Source organism: Rhineura floridana, chromosome 1 (assembly GCF_030035675.1).
Source record: "Rhineura floridana isolate rRhiFlo1 chromosome 1, rRhiFlo1.hap2, whole genome shotgun sequence".
Taxonomy (NCBI): domain Eukaryota; kingdom Metazoa; phylum Chordata; class Lepidosauria; order Squamata; family Rhineuridae; genus Rhineura; species Rhineura floridana.
Window position 1 is genome coordinate 102,398,417 of NC_084480.1, and position 20,071 is coordinate 102,418,487.

General features: G+C 40.0%; 1 protein-coding gene and 1 long non-coding RNA gene across 2 annotated transcripts in view; one reads left to right on the plus strand and one right to left on the minus strand.

The window, feature by feature from the left end:
* PCSK5 (proprotein convertase subtilisin/kexin type 5) overlaps positions 1–20,071 on the minus strand; it is a 471,327-nt gene that overhangs the window by 6,465 nt on the left and 444,791 nt on the right. The window contains exons 29-36 of the mRNA XM_061627751.1: positions 13,621–13,695; positions 13,145–13,289; positions 10,765–10,982; positions 9,052–9,288; positions 7,539–7,769; positions 6,645–6,822; positions 5,890–6,107; positions 201–301 (exon numbers count right to left, since the gene is read on the minus strand). Coding sequence (XP_061483735.1) covers positions 201–301; positions 5,890–6,107; positions 6,645–6,822; positions 7,539–7,769; positions 9,052–9,288; positions 10,765–10,982; positions 13,145–13,289; positions 13,621–13,695 — 1,403 coding nt within the window. The remainder of the gene's footprint in view (positions 1–200; positions 302–5,889; positions 6,108–6,644; positions 6,823–7,538; positions 7,770–9,051; positions 9,289–10,764; positions 10,983–13,144; positions 13,290–13,620; positions 13,696–20,071) is intronic.
* Positions 8,007–10,270, plus strand: LOC133385208 (uncharacterized). Its single transcript, XR_009762816.1, has 3 exons — positions 8,007–8,340; positions 9,394–9,522; positions 10,079–10,270. It is a non-coding gene; the product is annotated as an uncharacterized LOC133385208 (long non-coding RNA).

A 20,071-nucleotide genomic window follows, 5' to 3' on the forward strand; every position in this document is an offset into this window, starting at 1 on the left:
CATATATGAGAATCAGCAAGCAGAAAAAATCATGTTAGTCCAATAGATAGCAAGAAGAATAATTCATAACAAGGAGAGAATAGGAAGTCAACCTTTTGATCACTTGGTGAAATGTTTCAGAACCAGTGGTGTAATGAACGAATGCTAATGAAGTGGGGTGTGTGTGTGTTTTTTCCTTTGTCTGTCAGTATATGAAATACCTCTGAGGCTTTGTAGTTTCCTAGCAGGCATTCTGAGAAGCAGATTCCAGCAGCCATACGATAACTCGACACACACGACGTGCAGAAGTGTGGTCCCTTCCCTTAAAAGCAACAAAGAAAATCATTCAAAATAATTAATAGAAAACTATCCAACTCACAGTGTTAATACTTTAGTTTTCAATCTATACAGTCCAGGAACCCACGTTTAGGCAAAACATGTAATTGGAAGCCCACTTTTTAATTTACCGTATCTTTGCATGATAGTGCTGTCCTTGAAACCCACTTTGGGTCAGGCAGCAATACAGTAATGGGTCCTCCTGACCCATCCAATGAAGATCAATAGTTTTTTTCTCATTAATAAAGTAAATTGATTATTGAATCTAATCTCAACATGGTGAAACTGGCAGAGCTTGGAAGTAACTAGTTACAAGTAACGAATTACTTGCAATTCATTACTTTTTTGAGTAACGAGTGGGTAATTCCTTTACATTTTGATTGCAATAGAACTAGGAGTAATTTTACTACTTTTGTGGAGTAATTGTAACGTTTCCAGAATTACTTTTGGGCATTACTTGGGGGGGGAGCAGGGGAAGTCTTCTGCTCCTCTGATTTGTGGATGAAAATCATGTGCCTCAAACTGGGCTTCTGTGCAGTGTCGCTTTTTCCTCATGCTCTCTGGATGGGTAGGAGGTGATGAGGGAGAAGGCAGAGAGTGAGACGCAGTGGAGTGAAGAAAATAATTATTTAAAAAAACAGATAGTGGTGGTGAAGAAGAGAGTGGAGGGGAAAAGGATCCGGAGGTCAAGAACATGGATAAAGGAGGAGAAGTAGGCAGCAGCAAAATGGAGATAAAGAACTGTGGAGGTGAAAGATGACAATGTGTGTGTGTGTGTGTGTGAATACTGTGTTTGCACTTGGCACACAAACTGGCCTCCAGAACCTTCTCTGGCTACTGTGCTGCATTTGCAGTATTTTAACTTTTTTGCATCTCGGGAGAAAATGTTTGCTTGAGTGAGCGTCCCTTAGTTGGTGGCAGGGCAGGGTCCGGAAGGTGGTTAAGTGAGAGAGATTATGCTGGCTGGCTGAGTGGGGGGGTTGCACTTTGTTTGACGTGCAAAGAACTGAGTAGTGGCCTCTGCCTCCCTCCACACCACCCTTACCAGCAGAGAGACCACCATTGCTATCTTATGAATAAAAATAATTATTCTACTACCTCTGTATGTGTGTGTTTATTTTTAATGTTGTTTTAGGCTACTTAGATGTGCAGCAGCCAAGGCCAGCACCTTGTAGGCATTTTTTAAAGTAACTGAAATGTAATTGTAGTGATTACTTTGGAGGAAAAGTAAAGTAATCAGTTACTTTCAGAGCAATTGCAACTGTAACTGTAATTACTGCTTTTCTTGGGCCATGAAACTGTAACTGTAATTTATTACTTTTTAAAAGTAATCTTCCAGGCTCTGGAAACTGGTGATGGGACACAGAAGTATGAACTATTGTTTGATAGCTCTGGGCTTTCAGTGAAGATTTTTCAGGTCCCTAGGTCACCTAAAGACTAGAATGGTTTTAATAAATGCACAAATTATTAATGAGTCAGATGATTGGGTAATTAGGACTATTCACTTATATATAAACATGAGCATTTATGTACAATCTTTATATTTTATATGATGATATGGAGCAAGATATAGAGCACTCTCCTGATTTTCTGAGAAAGCAAACTGATGCCTACGCTTAAATAAATAAAATTAATTTTGAGAGAAATCTAACAGACATTATAGTGAATGTTTTATTACAGAAAGGGAGAATTCCATCATAACTTCAGTATGAGTTGTAAGATTCACTGCATGGAGCAGGGTCTTTTCAATAGAGGGGAGCTGCTATGGGAAAAATTCATACTGTATGAGGCATTGGGGACATTTAGAAGGCAAGGCAAAACTTTTTTATGTATGCAGGTACTTATTATCTATTCTAGTTACTTAATGGAGGTTTTTTTGCTTTTTTTGCTGCGGTCTGTTTTAAGGGATTGGTTTTCGCATTTTACTGTGCATTTTCTTGCATTATTTTTGGCACTTTGTGATAGTTCACTTTACAGTTTTATATATATATATGTGTGTGTGCGTGTGTGTGTGTGTGTTATATTTCTTGCAAGGAACAATGGGGGACAGGGGGGATGTCTGAAACTAATATTTATTTATTTTATTTATTTTATTTATTTTTAAAACTTATATACCGCCTGACTAGCAATAGCTCTCTGGGTGGTGAACATAAATACAATAAAATACAATATAGTACAAAAACATCACATACTGTAATAGTTGAATGGTTGTAATAATTGAATGGTTTAATTGAAACCTGGACAAAACATCTTTAGGATGGTTTTTCTTTTAAAAGCATCTCAAGCTTTTAGGGATCAAACACTGCAACCTGTGCATTGCTAATGATGCTGGCTATAAATTCTGCAGAATACAGTTTTTTCCTACAAGGTCGTCATTTGGTATTATTAGTTGCTTTTGGCTGTTGTGCTACTATTTGAAAGATACATATATTTATTGATTTCATTCCCCCCCACCCAACATTTACAGCTATTTTTGACAGGGGTCATATAACAGCAGCAATGTGCCAACAGTGTTAACAGTATTTAAAGCTGACAAAACACCACATAATGTGTTAATGGCAGCTGGTATGTACAGAGTTTCTTTGCCTTGAACAGCTGCCAGGTAAGCAGAAACATGGCAAATGAGGCTTTTGTCAACCTAGTGGTGGATAAGACATCACTTGCTATATTTTGGCCTGCCTTATAGCACAAGAAACTTGCCAGAAAATGATTGGAACACGCTGCAAGCTTATTCAAGGCTGAGATAGTATATTGACACTGTGAACTGCAATGATCAGGCACAAAACCTGATTAGCATAATTAATAGATGGTGCTATAATTTTTTCTTATGGTTGTTTTTTTGTATGTGTGCTATTATTTTATGGAACCAGGAAATTATTTTGAAAAGAATTAAAACCAAGCTTGACCTCAGCTTGAGTTAAAATTTCCCATATGCATCTAAGACTTGACATTTTCCATGGTACCTAAACACCTATTATTCTTATCTGAATTATTTGAGGCTAGTATAACATTGTGCTGTTTGTGAATCCTTTCAGCAATAAATAGCAAGAAAAAGCAGATCAAGAAGCTAAACTTTATTGTATATTCACTAATAGGCAAAAAACCTTGCGGTTTAAGAACATACCTATAGGCAACAGATATTTATATCAAATTTGAAAAAGCAGGGAAATTGGGCAGCTACAGTGAATGCACCATCATATGACACTGAACAATAAAAAGGCTTTGAAATTAATAAAAATAAATTTGACACAGATATCTAGGATGAATAATGAGAGAAATATAATTTTCTAGATTAGATTCTCTGTAAAAACAGTAGTAACAGGAAAGAAGCAAAGTAAGAAGAACACCAACAAACATACAAAAATGTAATTTTCCACTTTTGGAGATGGCAGGTGTTGCCACTACTCACCATTTGCTCAGAGGGATATGTTACCAAATTCTTCCACGCTACACAGGAAGTGGATTGGACTGTGAAAGACCAACCCAAATTGTGTTTGCATTTTGACAAATTTGTAGGGCAGTACAATATCTCAGAGAGGAGGTCGGGTCTCTTGCTCCCCTGGTGCATTCACTATAGCTGCCCAATTTCCCTGTTGAAGTTTGATAGAAATATCTGTTGGCTATAGGTACATTCTTAAACTGTAAGTTTTTTTGGCTAGTAGTGAATTTCTCTGCTTTTGAACCTAGGAGGTAAGAAATGGGATCCTGTGCAAGTTTGCTGAGAATGGATCAGTCATTTGCATGCTTATTGAGTTCAGTGGGATTTACTCCCCTGCATTCATGCTTAGGGTAGGTGAATCTGACCACAGGGAATGGGAAGGGGAGGAGGAGACAGGGCAGAGGGGAGAGGGGGAGGGGAGCAGGTGGGAGGGGGAGGAGGACGGCAACTTTGATAATTTGCATGCTTATTGAGTTCAGTGCGATTTACTCCTGTGCAATCATGCTTAGGATACATAAAACTGACCATGGGAGGGGGGAGGAGGAGAAGAGAGAGGGGTGGAGTGGGCAGGGGAGGAGGAAGAAAGAAGAGGAGAGGGGAGGAAGAAGGGAGAGGAAAAGGGAAGGAGGGGAAAGGTCTGATCATTTGCATGATTATTGAGTTCAATGGGATTTACTCCCTTGCAATCATGGTTAGGATAGGTAAAATTGACCGTGGGGGAGGAGGAGAGGGAGGAGGAGAGGGAGGGGAGAGGAGAGGGAAGAAGGGAGGGGAGAGGAGAGTGGAAGGAGGTGATTGAAAGGGGAGGGGTGAAGGAAGGGGGAGGGGCAAGAGGGAGGGGTTAGGAGGGAGCAAGATAGGAGGGCAGATTTGATCACTTGTATGCTTTTTGAGTTCAGTGGGATTTACTCTTGTGCAATCATGCTTAGGATAGATGAAACTGATCTGGAAGAGGGCAAGAAAAGGAAGGGAAGAAGATTGGGTTGATGGGCACTAGGCAAAGGAGAAGCCCTTTTTCCCTTTCAAAAGGAAAATATTGTAAACAGTATAATTGTTTTTCAGGGTTTCCCTCACCTTTTTATTCTACAGCAGGCACATGTAGCCTCCCACCCAAATTTAAACCAAAGCTGTCCCTGGCCATATCCACACCAGAACTTTATTCCACTTTAGACAGTCATGACCTCCCCCTAAGAATCCTGGGAAGTGTAGTTAGTAAAGGGTGCTGAGAGTTGCTAGGAGATGCCCTGTTCCACTCACAGCTTCAATAAGAGCAGCTGACTGTTAAACCACTCTGGCCACTGGAACTCCATCAGGGAAATAGGAGTCTCCTCTCATTACCCTTCACAAACTACACTTCCCATGATTCTTTGGGGGAAGCCATGACTGTCTCAAGTGAAATAATGGTCTGGCGTGGGTGTGGCCCTGATTAGCCAAGCCCAGGAGCTGTGAGTCTGGCTTTTAGAACATTGACAGTTGGTTCTTACTGAGCATGTCCAGCCTCATCATTGACTTAAATGCTAAATTTCTTTAAATTAATTAAAAATAGGCTAGGCATTTTTTAAACTTTTGAACTGCAGAAGATGAAGGTCAGAGTAGGGGGCAAGATCAGTATTTGGATTACAGGTACTCTGTGAACATGGCTGATATTGAATTAATTTAAACCAGTTATGAGAACACTGACAGAAAAAAGTCCAACAGTGGTCTGGATTTTCTCTCTCTTGTTTTACCATTTGATCTCTCAATTCTCTCTGAGTGTTTTGTGTATCACCATGAAAATTTAGAAGGTTGTTAAAGCAAGCGTTTCTGAGTTCAGGACTGTACGTTTTGTAAGGTTTTGTTTTGAAATGAGCTTATGGGAAGCATCAGAATGGAATGGGAGTATTTTCAATTTAACATTGCGGAATGGGAAAAATCCATGCTGGCTATAGTATACAGCCAGTCTTGTGACTGTATAATGAAGAGTCCCCCCCCCCCGGCTAGTGGGCTTGCAGAATATGGGTGGGGGAGTGAGCTTTTCCAAGTAAGCAAACTTGAGTGCTGCAGAATTCATAAACATCAGTTAGACAAAAGGAAAAGAGGTGTCCAACTTTAATAATGACTTTGTGACAGGAGAAGCATTTAGTGTTGTATCTTACCACTGCAATAATGGCAGGTTGGATGGCACCTTTCACAGGTGAGTGTTTCACGGTCAGCATAGTAATATTCAGGGCAGGAGATGAGACATTCATTGTTGGAGTGCAGCAGGAAGAAATTTTCATCACAGGACAGACAGTCTTTAGATTCTGGTCCCATACACTCTTTGCAATGTTCGTGACATCTCTCACAAGAGCCAGTAATATTGTTTGCATAGTACCTGAAACAGACAAAAATGCCAAAGAATGTGGAAATACTGACAATATGCAAAAAGGGTCATTTCTCTTGGTTCACTTTGTGCTTTGCAAATCTGTATTGTTAACAGATGCAGGGCATTATTTGTGCTTTGTAATAGCCATGCTGTTCTAACATGCAAAATGAGTGAAAGGGGAATCTTGCGAAAGAAAATGGGAGTGTACGAATGGTGCATATTTGCTTTTATTGCCCATGCCCTTCTATCATTTTGGCAAGGATGATTCAGGAACGTAGTTTCACCATCTTGGAATTCACTGTTATGCTGGAGCCAACTGCCCTGAAAGAGTTCCAACTCATAAAGTAAACTTTCTTTTAGGAGAGTTACAATATTGATGGATATTATCTGGCCATTCCCCCTTTCATCTTAGTTGCCTGTTATTAGAAACATTAACTATCATTTAGATTGAATATGCCAGGATATAATCTCAAACTGTACAATTCCCCCAAATTTAACAAAAATCCTATCTAATAGAGCTTTTTATCTTGAGAGGCTGGGTCTTACCCAGCTGTACAAATTGGTACACATCCATTTTCTTGTTTGTACCAGCCTGCTGGGCAGGAGAGGCACTGCCTGCTGTGTTTCCCATAGCAAGTCTCACAGGTCCTATGGCAAGTAAAGCATCGGCCTTCATCCATGTCCATATAATGTCCATCAGGACAAACTTCAACACAGGCTGCATCTGCAGAGGGAACAGCACCAAATTTATGTAATTTGTATTCTCTTTTCATACTGCAGTGAGAAACACCAATTTCTAGATTGGAAATGCTGAAAAAGTCTCATAAAAATTATCTGCAATTGTTTCCCATTATGATTATGATTAATTACATTTGTATACCCCCCCATAGCCGAAGCTCTCTGGGATGTTTACAACAACTAAAAACAAATATACAAATATACAAATTTAAAAACACTTTTAAAAAACCACTTTAAAAACACATGCTAAAATGCCTGGAAGAAGAGGAAAGTCTTGACCTGGTGCCGAAAAGATAACAGTGTTGGCGCCAGGCACACCTCGTCAGATATTCACTTGTGATTAGCCATAACTTGGAAAATGGGTTAGAATTCACCATCAGGTTATAGAAGTCCTTTGACTGAGTTGCTAGGCACTATCAGTGAATGTGGCTGGCAAGATACAGCTAAGGAGCAAGGGGTTGAAGGGTGCTGAAAGGTCAGTCCCCTAGATAAAATCTACTGGCAGGTTCTCTTATCCAGAATGCCTGGCCACTTTGCATAGGTCTTCCCATCACCTTGAACTGATGAGGCATCCCCATGCAAGTTGTTTCCTCCAGTGTTTAAGTGATGAATTACTCATAGATAAGCTTCAATACTAAAAGAGGAAGAGGAGGGGAGGAGGAGGAGGAGGAGACATAGCTCTGGAAACACAAAAATGCTTACTGAGAAGATGCAATTTCTTTGGACAGCTGAGACACTGATCTTCAGCAGGGCCTTTACAATCCAAACACTTCCTGTGACAAGGACTACACATTTTGGTGTATCCATCATAGTACTCAGTGGTGGAGCAATCCTGCGGCATCTCACACAGGCCTGAATCAGTCATCAACAAACCTTCTTCACAGGTAAGGCAATCAGTGGAAGATGAACAAGTCTGACATGCCCTGTCACAGGCTGAAATGTGACAAATCACAAATATTTGACCATCTTGAGTGTGTCTGTAACTTCCAGATGGTTGTCTGGCTATTTCTAGTCTACTTGTATTGTTAATGGTCAGTCCCTTCCACTTCCCAATATCAGCTTGCATTTATACCTGCATCTATACCTGTCTTGTCCACAGAATGTCGATTGTAACAGGGATCATGCCATTTTTTTCCTCCTGCATACCCCTAGCATACCCGTGGCAGAACATAAATGGAAATAGTTAAACATTTAGTCATATCTAATGGAATATTTGAAATGGATGAAGTGGAGTGAAAGCTGATTGCTCATTTCAATGTCACTCTCTTTAATAGGGAACTCAGGTGGTGAGTGGCGACAGTAATGGGGCCACCAAGAAACAAGGAGACGTCAGCATGCTGATTTGATGACCACAGCAATGTTGTTTCTTTGCTCTTCATGCCCTTTGTGAGATCAATGTTTCTTATTTCTTTTGCTTTCTGAAGCACACTTTTTTTGCTGAATCTAAATTGGAGGCCTTCTTCACTCAAACACCCTCAAAGAGATATTTTTAAAAACTGGAACAGTAAGAACTACTTTATCTTTAATATTAATTTTAAGAATGTATATGCATAAAACAACACAAATAAAATTAAGAGCTAAAAAGTATGGGGAAATGAAACAGGTCTTCAACAGGCATCAAAAAGAGCTCAAAGTAGGTGCCAGGTATGCCTCCTTGAGGGGAGTGTTCTACAAGGAGGCTGCCATTCCCATGAAGGCCCCACTTTTAGGGGAGCCAAACCCTGTGTTGTTACTTGAGTCACAGGCTGTGTACGCACCATACATTTAAAGGACCCCCCCAATAATCCTAGGAACTGTAGCTTACCATTCATAGAACTACAGTTCCCAGCAATTACAATTCCCAGAACTACAATTCCCAGGATTCTTTGGGGGGAAATGATGTACTCTAAGTGTATGGGGTGTATACATAGCCACAGTAACATCTTCACTTGTGATTGTGCTCGCATGTACCTGTCTTGGGAATAAATGAATGCTCCACGTATACCTGACCCTAGCATGGGCTTAATGAAAGAAGGGGTAGAGCAATGAGCTAATCACACCGTAGGCAAACTCTTCTGTAAAGTGTGTGCAGGATATTTCAGGTACAGTACAAAGTAGCCTTTCATTATTTAATTTGTTGCATGTATCCCACTAGCAGCAATGATACACAGATGTCTTCTGGCAGAGGCTTACTGGCACGAATGATGTTTGACCTCTGCCTCTAAACTGAATATACCTTCACAGACGCCAGTCTCTTCTTCGTGATAAGTGCCATCTGGACATTTTGAAATGCATTTGCCATTGTATAGGACCAAAGAGGAACTAGGACAATCAGTGCAGTAATCAGAATCTGGCCCATCGCATTCTCTACAGTCTTCATGACAGGGAAAACAGCGACTAGAGTCAGCAAAGAAGCCAGAAGGGCAATCACGCAAACATTTCCCATTGTGTAGGTGAAAGGGTGGAATGCACACTATTAAGAGAGAAGAGAATATGTCAGGATATGAAAAAAGAAACAAAAGGACACATCCTTTCAACATGTCACAAAACTCTTCCCCTCCCTTGTCTTACTAAACAGATTTGTGAGTCTCATGATGAAACCAAAAACAGTTGCTACAGTCATGTCTCAGCAAGAGCTCTTCCCTTCCTGCTCCTTCCTGCTCTGCCTTGGCACAGTCTGCTGCAGTCAAGGACCATCTTATATCAGGTGATCTCAGGGTTTACAATCAATGAATTGACAATTGCCATGTTATTGTTACTGAATATGTTTGGAGTTGTAGAATGCATGGAAGCCTACATTGGTAGACGCTATGTGTGTAGACTGTTCCTGTGCAGATGTGCATGCTCAACGCATGGATGTTTGCAGTGGGATAGTCACACAGTGTCAGAAACTTCCTTTGAATAATGGATAATTTCGACTGCATGACAAATTCTTGAAAAAAATATGCACCCAAATGATTCTAGCATATTTATTTTCATGACATCAGTATTAAAACAGGTAATAGCTGAGAATGGCTTTTTGATTGAGATTTACATCAATAGGCTTTGAACAATAGGTTCTGGGATTTTGATTGGTTAAAACGCATTGTGAATATAAAATGAATATAAAAGTTGGCAGATAAATAGGTAGATATATGGTTCTAAGGATAAAAGTGGTAAAAGTGAGCTTAATTCAAAATTTCATACAATTTACCACTTTTATGAGTCACCGTTACCCTCAATTACTACTGATGGCCATCTTGTATTCTTTTGTATGTTTGCAGAGTACAGAATGCTACTGTATCAAAGGAGCAGTACCATACCTGCAGAGAGAAAGGCAGCAGAAAATCAAGGCCATAACATGGACGTGTTTGAAAGACTGGGGGTGGAAATAAATCACATCAAAGTCTTCCAAAAGAAAGAACACTGAATATTACGGAATATACATTCCAAACAAAGAAGAAATACCACTCAAATTATACAATATACCTTTAGAATATTGTCACAATTCTATACTATTGAAATATTCTAGTAAATACTTTTCCTGATTTTTGTTACATAGAATGTAAAGGTTTCCTTTCAGAAGATAGTAGAGTGGTGCACTTCCACAACTCTAGTTGTATCTGCATGTTTTTTTAAAAGTCTTAGAAGTATTAATACGCAGCACCAAATCTACACAAGCGAAATGGCTGTTGGATGGACCCCACAACAATATCTCACACATGGCAGGCCAGGGAGATTCCAGATCAGAATGGACTGCAAAGTCCACAGGACAGAAAGCTGCCAGATCCCAATAAGCAGCAAGCCTTTTCTCCCCTGCTCTACTTCCCATGCTTTTGGTTGTGTCTTAAAAAACCAAAATGGGAGACTGGGAAGGCAGCAGCCTTTCAGACGTATTCCTTGCATTTCTAAATGGGCATTCATTTAGTGACCTGGGTCAGGGTGCCATACTGTTGATTCTCTGCAGTACCTTTACACAAGCTCTCAAGAATGCATTCCTGACACATCTCAGGGCAATCTCTACAAACTCCGTGATCAGCAAAGTGGTTCTCTGAGCAAGAAAGTTTACATTCTGTTTGCTCGAGGAGCAATGGACTGTCACAGGACAGACAGCTGGTGGCATTTCCTTCACATGTGCTGCAGGGTTTGTGGCACGTTCTGCAAGCCCCAACTTTAGCAAAAAAGCCCCTAAGGTAGAAAGAAAGAAACAATCAAGCAATAGAACATGCTGTAATTCTCAGGGAACCAGAAAATGCTTTTTGAGGTGAGCTAAGAGTTTTAAGAAAACATTCTTGGTGGACATGGCTTTGTGCACTATACTTGCCTTTGCCTTTGTTCCCCACATCTTCTCACCACAAAAATACTTCAGAGCTTGGAAAAGTTACTTTTTTGAACTACAGCTCCCATCAGCCCAATCCAGTGGCCATGCTGGCTGGGGCTGATGGGAGTTGTAGTTCAAAAAAGTAACTTTTCCAAGCTCTGGATAGAACTGCAATCCTATAAACACTTCTCTGGGAGCCAGCCACATGGGACTCAGTGGGACTTACTTCTGAACACCACTTTCTACCAGGAAAGGCTTATAACACAAGAGAACATATTTTTAAGAATCTATCTCAGACACTCCACAGAGCTGAAGGTAACACACACACACACACAGAGAGAGAGAGAGAGAGAGAGAGAGAAATTGACCCCCCTCAAAAAAATTCAGAAAGAACAGGAATGTTGCAAGGACTTCCTGCTTCAGCTAGAAGAGTGACTAACTTTCCTCCGAAAACCTACATGGAAGAAAAGGCAACAAACATAATTTTGTTGCAAGGTGCTAGAAATGTATGAATGAAGCCCTGTTTAAGGCAAGTGCAGGAAGATCCCAGATATAGCCCTCAAATGGGCTTAGGGCTTGGGATTGAATGCTTCTGATGCTGCTGCATATTTCATTATCATTATTTATAAAGCACTATCAGTGTGCATGACAGTATGTGGAATAACAGGAACAAAGTATGGGTCTTAACCCCGGAGAGCACACAATCTAAAACAAGCAACTAATGTGTGTATCCAGTCATTCACATGTGATTCATACAAATGCATGGAGTATAAGGCTATCCATAGCTCCTAGTGATGAAAGGTTTGTACAAACTAGCTCCAGTTTCTGAGGTGGCATGCCTCTGAATACCAGTTGCTAGGGGGCACAAGTGGAGAAGTGCTGTTGTGTTCATGTCCTGCTTGTTGGCTTCCCACAGACATCTGGTCAGCCATTATGAGAACAAGATGCTGGCTTTGATGGGCCTTTGGTTTGATCCAGCAGGACTTTTTTGCTGGTCCTTATGCTAGAGGAGAATAATGTAATTTTATTTATTTATTTATTATTTAATTTGTATACCACCCTTCCTCACAGGAGGAGCCCAAGGTGGCAAACAAAGCACTAAAACACTTTAAAACATCATAAAAACAAATCTTAAAATATATTAAAACAAAACAGCGTTAAAAACATTTTTAAAGAACAACTTTTTAAAAAGGGTTAAAAACATTATTAAAAAACATATTAAGCAATTCTAACACTGGGATAGGTGTCAACCTAAAAGGCTTGTTGAAAGAGGAAAGTCTTCAAAAGGCGCCAAAAAGATAGCAGAGGGTGCCTGCCTAATATTCAAAGGGAGGGAATTCCACAGGGTAGGTGCTGCCATACTAAAGGTCTGGTATTTTTTTTGCCAATTACGTGTTCCTCTGAAGTCCCAGTGCTGTTCCAGAGGGGCCCCCAACCATTTGAAGCACATTTTCAATGGGCACATTGGGGTACAGGGGAAATAATCAAAAATAACCTTTCCACCTATAAAGCATCCAGTTGGCTATGGGAAACTTTGGATCCAACATGCTGTGCTCAATACTTAATATAGATGATTTGCTTGAAAGATTTAACAAATGATGAGAAAATGACTATGTAAGCCCTGTTTAAATCACAATGCTTTTGGTAAACAAGAAAATGTACATCTCATGGAAAGGTTGTCCTGCATGCTTATATAGAGGCAATATGGATTACTCCATTATGAGTTTTTAAAAAACTGTTTCTAATGCTTATAGTGCATTCCAATGGGAACCTGTCACTGTGTTTTTTTGTTTTTTTTAAAACCTGCTGAGGAAACCACTGATTGGAATGCTGTGGAAGGGAATACATTTTTAAGCACCTCATTTGCAAATTAGCAATTGTTTTGAAGCTTTTGAGCTATAGTGCAGCCTTCTTTGACAAGAAAGATTGGATCCATTTTGTGTTATAGAATGTACGGAGGTGAGAATGTCACACAAGCATGTAAGGTATAACTGCATGTTTGTATGAATGCATATTCATAGAAACGTACTTGGGGCACTCCTGCAAGCATTTGCCTCTGTGCAAATAGTATGGAACGTCTGAATCGGAGAGACACTCGCAATGTTTTGTCCTCATGTTTCCAAAAGTTCCTCGAGGGCAATTATGGATACAGGACTCACCAAAAAGAAAGCTCCCTGAAAATAGTAGAACAGACAAAGCATGTTTGAAAGACATTTGTATGACACTTTAAAAATTCCACTTAGTTCAGACATTAATAGAGAGTTTCCAGTATAATGTGGTAAAAGATGAAATGAGAATCAGGATATTTTTCTGTTTTTAAAAAAAGGACATTAATGTTTTCATTAACTGCATGCCCCCCCATGCATAAAGCCTATCTTTAAACAATATTTTCAAGCACTAGTTAAAATCCATGTCATCCAAAGCTTCCTCAGACATTATACAGTGTATACCCAAACCTCTTGACGATGACAATCTGTAACAAGGGAGAAGCTAAAGTTTTACTACCTTGTGGACAAGAAGTACAAGTGCTGGCAGTTTTCTCACAGGTTTGGCATGAAGGGTCACACTGAGTAGTTGTTGCTATATTAAGAGATAAAGGACAAATGAGATAAAAACATTATGTTGTGTATTAGCATGTAGACATTCGATAATATGTGGTGACAAATATGATTTATTATCAATCAGAAGATACAGGGGCAGAAATGCAAATGTTAATGTGATCATGAAACTCTCACCTTGATTGGATGATAATGCACATAATAATACAGAACATGAATCAGATAAGGGGTAGGGACAGCATCTACTAATCAATAAGTAGCATCTGCAAGTTAGTATCCATCCAGCTTTCTGTTAAAATCTTGTTGCTTAAACCACTTTCTACAATTGCCTTTCTCATTTAAAAATGTACACCAGTGTATAAGTTGCAGTGGCATCCTACATGTTGCAGTTTATTATGACATATTATTGTTATAGATATATATTGGGAGGACCTGTGGAGGCCAAAATGCCTGTAAGAGAATGGTGGTGGCTGCAATTCCATCCTAACCTGGGATACGAGAATAGGCCTTCTCAGTGGTGGCTCCAAGTTTAGAGGATGCTCTCCCCAGGGAGGCACCCCGGTGCCATCACTATCTGTTTTCATATATATATATATATATATATATATATATATATATATATATATATATATATGTCTGTGTATTTTCGGTTGTTTTATCCTAGTTTTTGTACTTCTTTTTAATCTTTGCTTTTGTAAGTTGATTTGAGTTTCACTTTTCTGGAGGGAAAAAGCAACTAATAAATATAAGCAACAACAATATGCATTATCTTGGTCAGTTTCTGAGCTGGGTAACACTTTTTTTTTAAAAAAAAATCAGGCATAGTGCACCTAATAATTGTCCCCATTGCTAAAGGGAATTGATGACCCAAGTCTGCTCACAATGCTTGCATGTCAAAAATATGCTATGCTGGTATGGAGGCCATTGCATACCACATACCTAATGCATTCCTATACAGAGCCAGCCCAAGACTGCTTGAGGCAAAAGACAAGATGGTGCCTTCTTCCCATTCCACATGTAAAAGCCAACTGGACTGGCAGCTGAATCTATGTTTTAACCCTGATACTAGAATAGCACCCTCCACTACACCTGAGGCAGTAAGCTAGTTTAGGGTCCAGGTCAGGTCATGGGGAATGACTAGGGAGCTCAGGAGGAACACTGGGGAGTGGGAGCACTAATGCTCCTGACCTCCAGCACTTGCCTCACTCTGCCAAATGGCAGCGTCAGTCTTTTCTCCATGTCTAAACATCAATTATCATTAGCTAGCACAGTGGGTTTAAGTTTTAGTCTTACCCTCTTGTCTCAAAAAAATATTAATATTCAAGGTTTGCTTTGTGCTTTTTGAAAAGTTATGTTATGTGCTCACTTTCCAGCTACAACATTTGTAGAGCTGTAATATTTCCAAGTCTCCACCGGAGGGGAATATGTACTAGGAATTGAGGCATTATGCATATCACACATTAAATGTTGACCAGTCAGATATAAATGCTTATAAATATTTACACTTACAGTTGCTTTTGACATGACCCCTCTTTAACCATATACAAATATAATTTAAAATGGGAAGCATATGCATCTCTGTCCCAGGGAAGATCTCAAGATTTTCAGGATTTCACTGAATGTGCTTCTTCATGGGGAGACAGATGCAGGTGTGCTACCTCTCCTGTGTGAACATCTGCACATTTTGATATGATGCAAAGGAAATCATATACTTTGAGGTAACCAAATATGGATTAGCTTTATTTTGTTTGGTTATACAGCGGTACCTTCTGCTGTATCCACCTGGTATCCCTACATGCATTGTGCGAGTACTCAAACTAATAGGTAGCAAAAGTAATAAAACAATCCCACCTATAGCGCCGTAGGGATTTGGAATTCTACAAGCAGAGGTTAATTCAGGCTCAAAAATTGCTAGGGCATGTGATGAACAATTTAGGAGCAATTGGAACTATATTTTATTTATTTTAGGGTAGTGAACCTGCTGCTCAGGAATTAAACCACAGGTGCAAACAAGTTTTAAAATGATTTGGGCAGGAGTGCTTCTAACATTATGACTATGTAAGGCAGGTAGACTGATATTCTTGTTAAAATTCATCCCCTTTTCCTAGGCATCTTATTGTTGCAACTTACAGTGGAATCCTAACTATGTACACTCAGTAGGAAATCCTACTGCATTCAATGGGGTTTACTCCCAGTAACAGGGGCGAGGATTGCAGCCTAAAATAGTAACTTTAGATGCATAGCTCAACAGACCCATGAACCAGGCAATATACACTCTGCACAGTGTCTTTCATTCCGCATATCTATATCAAAGATCTGAGGCATTCCAGTGAATATAATGCTCTACTCAGAATAATCTCTGTACTCACTACATTTTGTTCAGTACTTAGAAGCACTTCTTTTTATGCCCCCTGGGCCATACAAATATATAATATTACAATGCATATTATCAATGGGTTGTATCCAATGACGTCTTCTGCTACATAACAGGACTTCTTCTTTGTCTCCTATTTCCATGTATCCCCCAAACTGCTCCACAGCATTGGGGAAAACTCCAAAACACATTTGGGGGCTCATGGAGAGGGGAGGAGAGGAAGTCTCATTGTGCAGGAGGAAGGGACAATTTGGATACAACACAATGTTCTAAAGTAGTTCTTTATACATACTGGATAATGTGGTTCTTATGCTTCTTAATTGAAAATAAATAGGCTCAAAGAAATGTATTCTATTCTGCCTCTGAAAAATGTATACTTTTCCAGTCAGAAGCAAACCTATTGATCAAGTGAGAAACTGTGAAAAAAATACCACCTTGCAGTTGTAACAATGTACAGATGGCTTAAGAAGGTAACCTCTTGGGTTAGAATAGCATGGATGTGTAAGTAGCATGGATGTGATCTGAATGTGTTGCCTTTATATCCAGAGAGGGAGCTGTTTATTCATTACATTGTATTCTGTTCATGGCATTGCAACAACTGATACAGATCTGAATACAAATGCACAGAATAGGACACATATACAGTATCTAAGAGATAATTCTAATTGTGGAATAAGGTATAACCCCAAATACACACTAATTCTCAGCCTAGTTATTATACTCCCTCTCTAGGATGCACACCTTAACGTGATGAGGGGGTTTGAGTGTGTTGAAGAAGCTGAGAGCAAAGCTGTCAGGAGTCTAGACCAAGAGGCTAGACTCCTACAGGGACACCCAAGGCGGAATGGTCAAAGCTGAAACACCAGACTAAGATGCATCCAAACTCAGAGGAAGGCAATGGTAAACCACCTCTGAATATCTCTTACCACAAAAACCCTATGAACAGAGTATCCAAAATGCAACATGAGATAGTGCTGGAAGATGAGACCCCCAGGACAGAAAGCATTCACCAAGCTACTGGGGAAGAACAAAGGACAAGTACGAGTAGCGCTGTGACTAATGACACAGCTGCGTCAAAGCCGAAACGAAGCCCAGAGACTGATGCCCACAGATGCGAAAGGAGAGTCCAGAGTTGTACGATGAACACAATAGGAACATGGAATGTGAGAAGCATGAACCAGGGAAAGTTAGAAATTGTCAAGCAAAAAACTGAATGCATCAACATTACAATACTTGGCATGAGCAAAATAAAATGGACGGGAATGGGACATATTCAATCAGGCAACTACAAAATATTTTATGCAGGAAATGAGAAATTAAGAAGAAATGGGGTTGCTTTAATAGTGAGAAGTGATGTAGCAAGAGCAATTAGGAGCTACAACGCAAGGTCTGAGCGAGTGATATCAATGAGATTAAATGGGAAACCTATCGACATAACCATCATCCAAGACTATGCTCCGATGGCAAATGCAGAAGAAGAGGAATTGGAGAGATTTTATGCAGAAGTACAGGAAGAAATTGATCACACACCAAACCAAGATGTGCTGATAATCATGGGGGACTGGAATGCAAAAGTAGGGAACCGAGAAGAATTAGGAAATGGGGCCTAGGAGACAGAAACAAAGCAGGAGAAAGACTTATTGAATTCTGTGAAGCCAATCATTTGTTTCTTGCGAACACATTTTTTGAACAACCGAAAAGACGACTGTACATGTGGACATCACCAAATGGACAATATAGGAATCAAATTGATTATATAATTGGTAGCAGAAGATGGAGAAGTTCCATACTTTCTGCAAAAACAAGACCAGGAGCAGACTGTGGTACAGATCATGAACTCATCGTATCGAAAATCAGGGTGAAACTAAAGAACAACAACAAAGCAATCATAATGCCAAAATACAATTTAAATAACATCCCAGAAGCATATAAAGATCAAATAAGGAATAGGTTTGAGGCTTTAAACTTAGTTGACAGAGAACCAGAAGAACTATGGAATGAAGTCAGAGACATTATCAGAGAAGAATGCAAAAAGACAATACCTCTAGTTAAAAAGAGAGAAAGACCTCAATGAATGACTGAAGAAACTCTTAAAATGGTTAAAGAGAGAAGGAAAGCCAAAGCAAAAGGGGATAGAAACACGGTCAGAACCTTAAATGCAACAATACAGCGACTAGCACGCAGGGACAAAGAGAACTATTTGATGGGAAACCTATCGACATAACCATCATCCAAGACTATGCTCCGATGGCAAATGCAGAAGAAGAGGAATTGGAGAGATTTTATGCAGAAGTACAGGAAGAACCAGGAGAGAGACCTCGGGGTTGTAGTGGACAGCATGATGAAAATGTCGACCCAGTGTGCGGCAGCTGTGAAAAAGGCAAATTCCTTGCTAGCAATAATTAGGAAAGGTATTGAAAATAAAACAGCCGATATCATAATGCCGTTGTATAAATCTATGGTGCGGCCGCATTTGGAATACTGTGTACAGTTCTGGTCGCCTCATCTCAAAAAGGATATTCTAGAGTTGGAAAAGGTTCAGAAGAGGGCAACCAGAATGATCAAGGGGATGGAGCGACTCCCTTACGAGGAAAGGTTGCAGCATTTGGGGCTTTTTAGTTTAGAGAAAAGGCGGGTCAGAGGAGACATGATAGAAGTGTATAAAATTATGCATGGCATTGAGAAAGTGGATAGAGAAAAGTTCTTCTCCCTCTCTCATAATACTAGAACTCGTGGACATTCAAAGAAGCTGAATGTTGGAAGGTTCAGGACAGACAAAAGGAAGTACTTCTTTACTCAGCGCATAGTTAAACTATGGAATTTGCTCCCACAAGATGCAGTAATGGCCACCAGCTTGGATGGCTTTAAAAGAAGATTAGACAAATTCATGGAGGACAGGGCTATCAATGGCTACTAGCCATGATGGCTGTGCTCTGCCACCCTAGTCAGAGGCAGCATGCTTCTGAAAACCAGTTGCCGGAAGCCTCAGGAGGGGAGAGTGTTCTTGCACTCGGGTCCTGCTTGCGGGCTTCCCCCAGGCACCTGGTTGGCCACTGTGAGAACAGGATGCTGGACTAGATGGGCCACTGGCCTGATCCAGCAAGCTCTTCTTATGTTCTTATGTTCTTATGTTCTTAACTATTACAATAGTTACTGTGTAGAAATAGAAGAGGACAACAAAAAGGGTAGAACAAGAGCCCTGTTCCAAAAGATTAGAGAAATGAAAGGGAAATTTAAACCAAGTGTAGGGATGTTGAATAATCCACAGGGGAACACACTGACTGACCGAGATGAAATAAAAGGAAGATGGAAGCAATACACTGAAGAACTCTATAAAAGAGATGCCAGGATGACAGATTCATTCACGGAGGAACCATATGATGAAGGACCAGAAATTTTAGAATGCGAGGTGAAAGCTGCTGTTAAAATACTTGGAAGAAACAAATCACCAGGAATAGATGGCATACCAATAGAGTTGCTACAAGCTACTGAGACTGAATCAGTCCAAATGTTGACTAAAATCTGTCAAGAAATATGGAAAACTAAACAACGGCCCACAGACTGGAAGCGTTCCATATACATCCCAATTCCAAAGAAAGGGGATCCCAGGGAATGCAGTAATTATCGAACTATTGCCTTAATATCCCATGCAAGTAAAGTAATGCTCAAGATTCTACAACAAAGGCTGTTGCCATATATGGAGCGAGAAATGCCAGACATCCAAGCTGAATTTAGAAAGGGAAGAGGCACCAGAGATACTATCGCAAACATACGTTGGATAATGGAACGGACAAAGGAATTTCAGAAGAAAATCACCCTGTGCTTTATAGATTACAGCAAAGCCTTTGACTGTGCAGATCATGAAAAACTATGAATTTTTTTTAAAAGAAATGGGGATGCCACAGCATCTGATTGTCCTGATGCGCAACCTATACTCTGCACAAGAGGCTACTGTTAGGACACAATATGGAGAAACCGATTGGTTCCCAATTGGAAAGGGTGTGAAACAGAGGTGTATTTTATC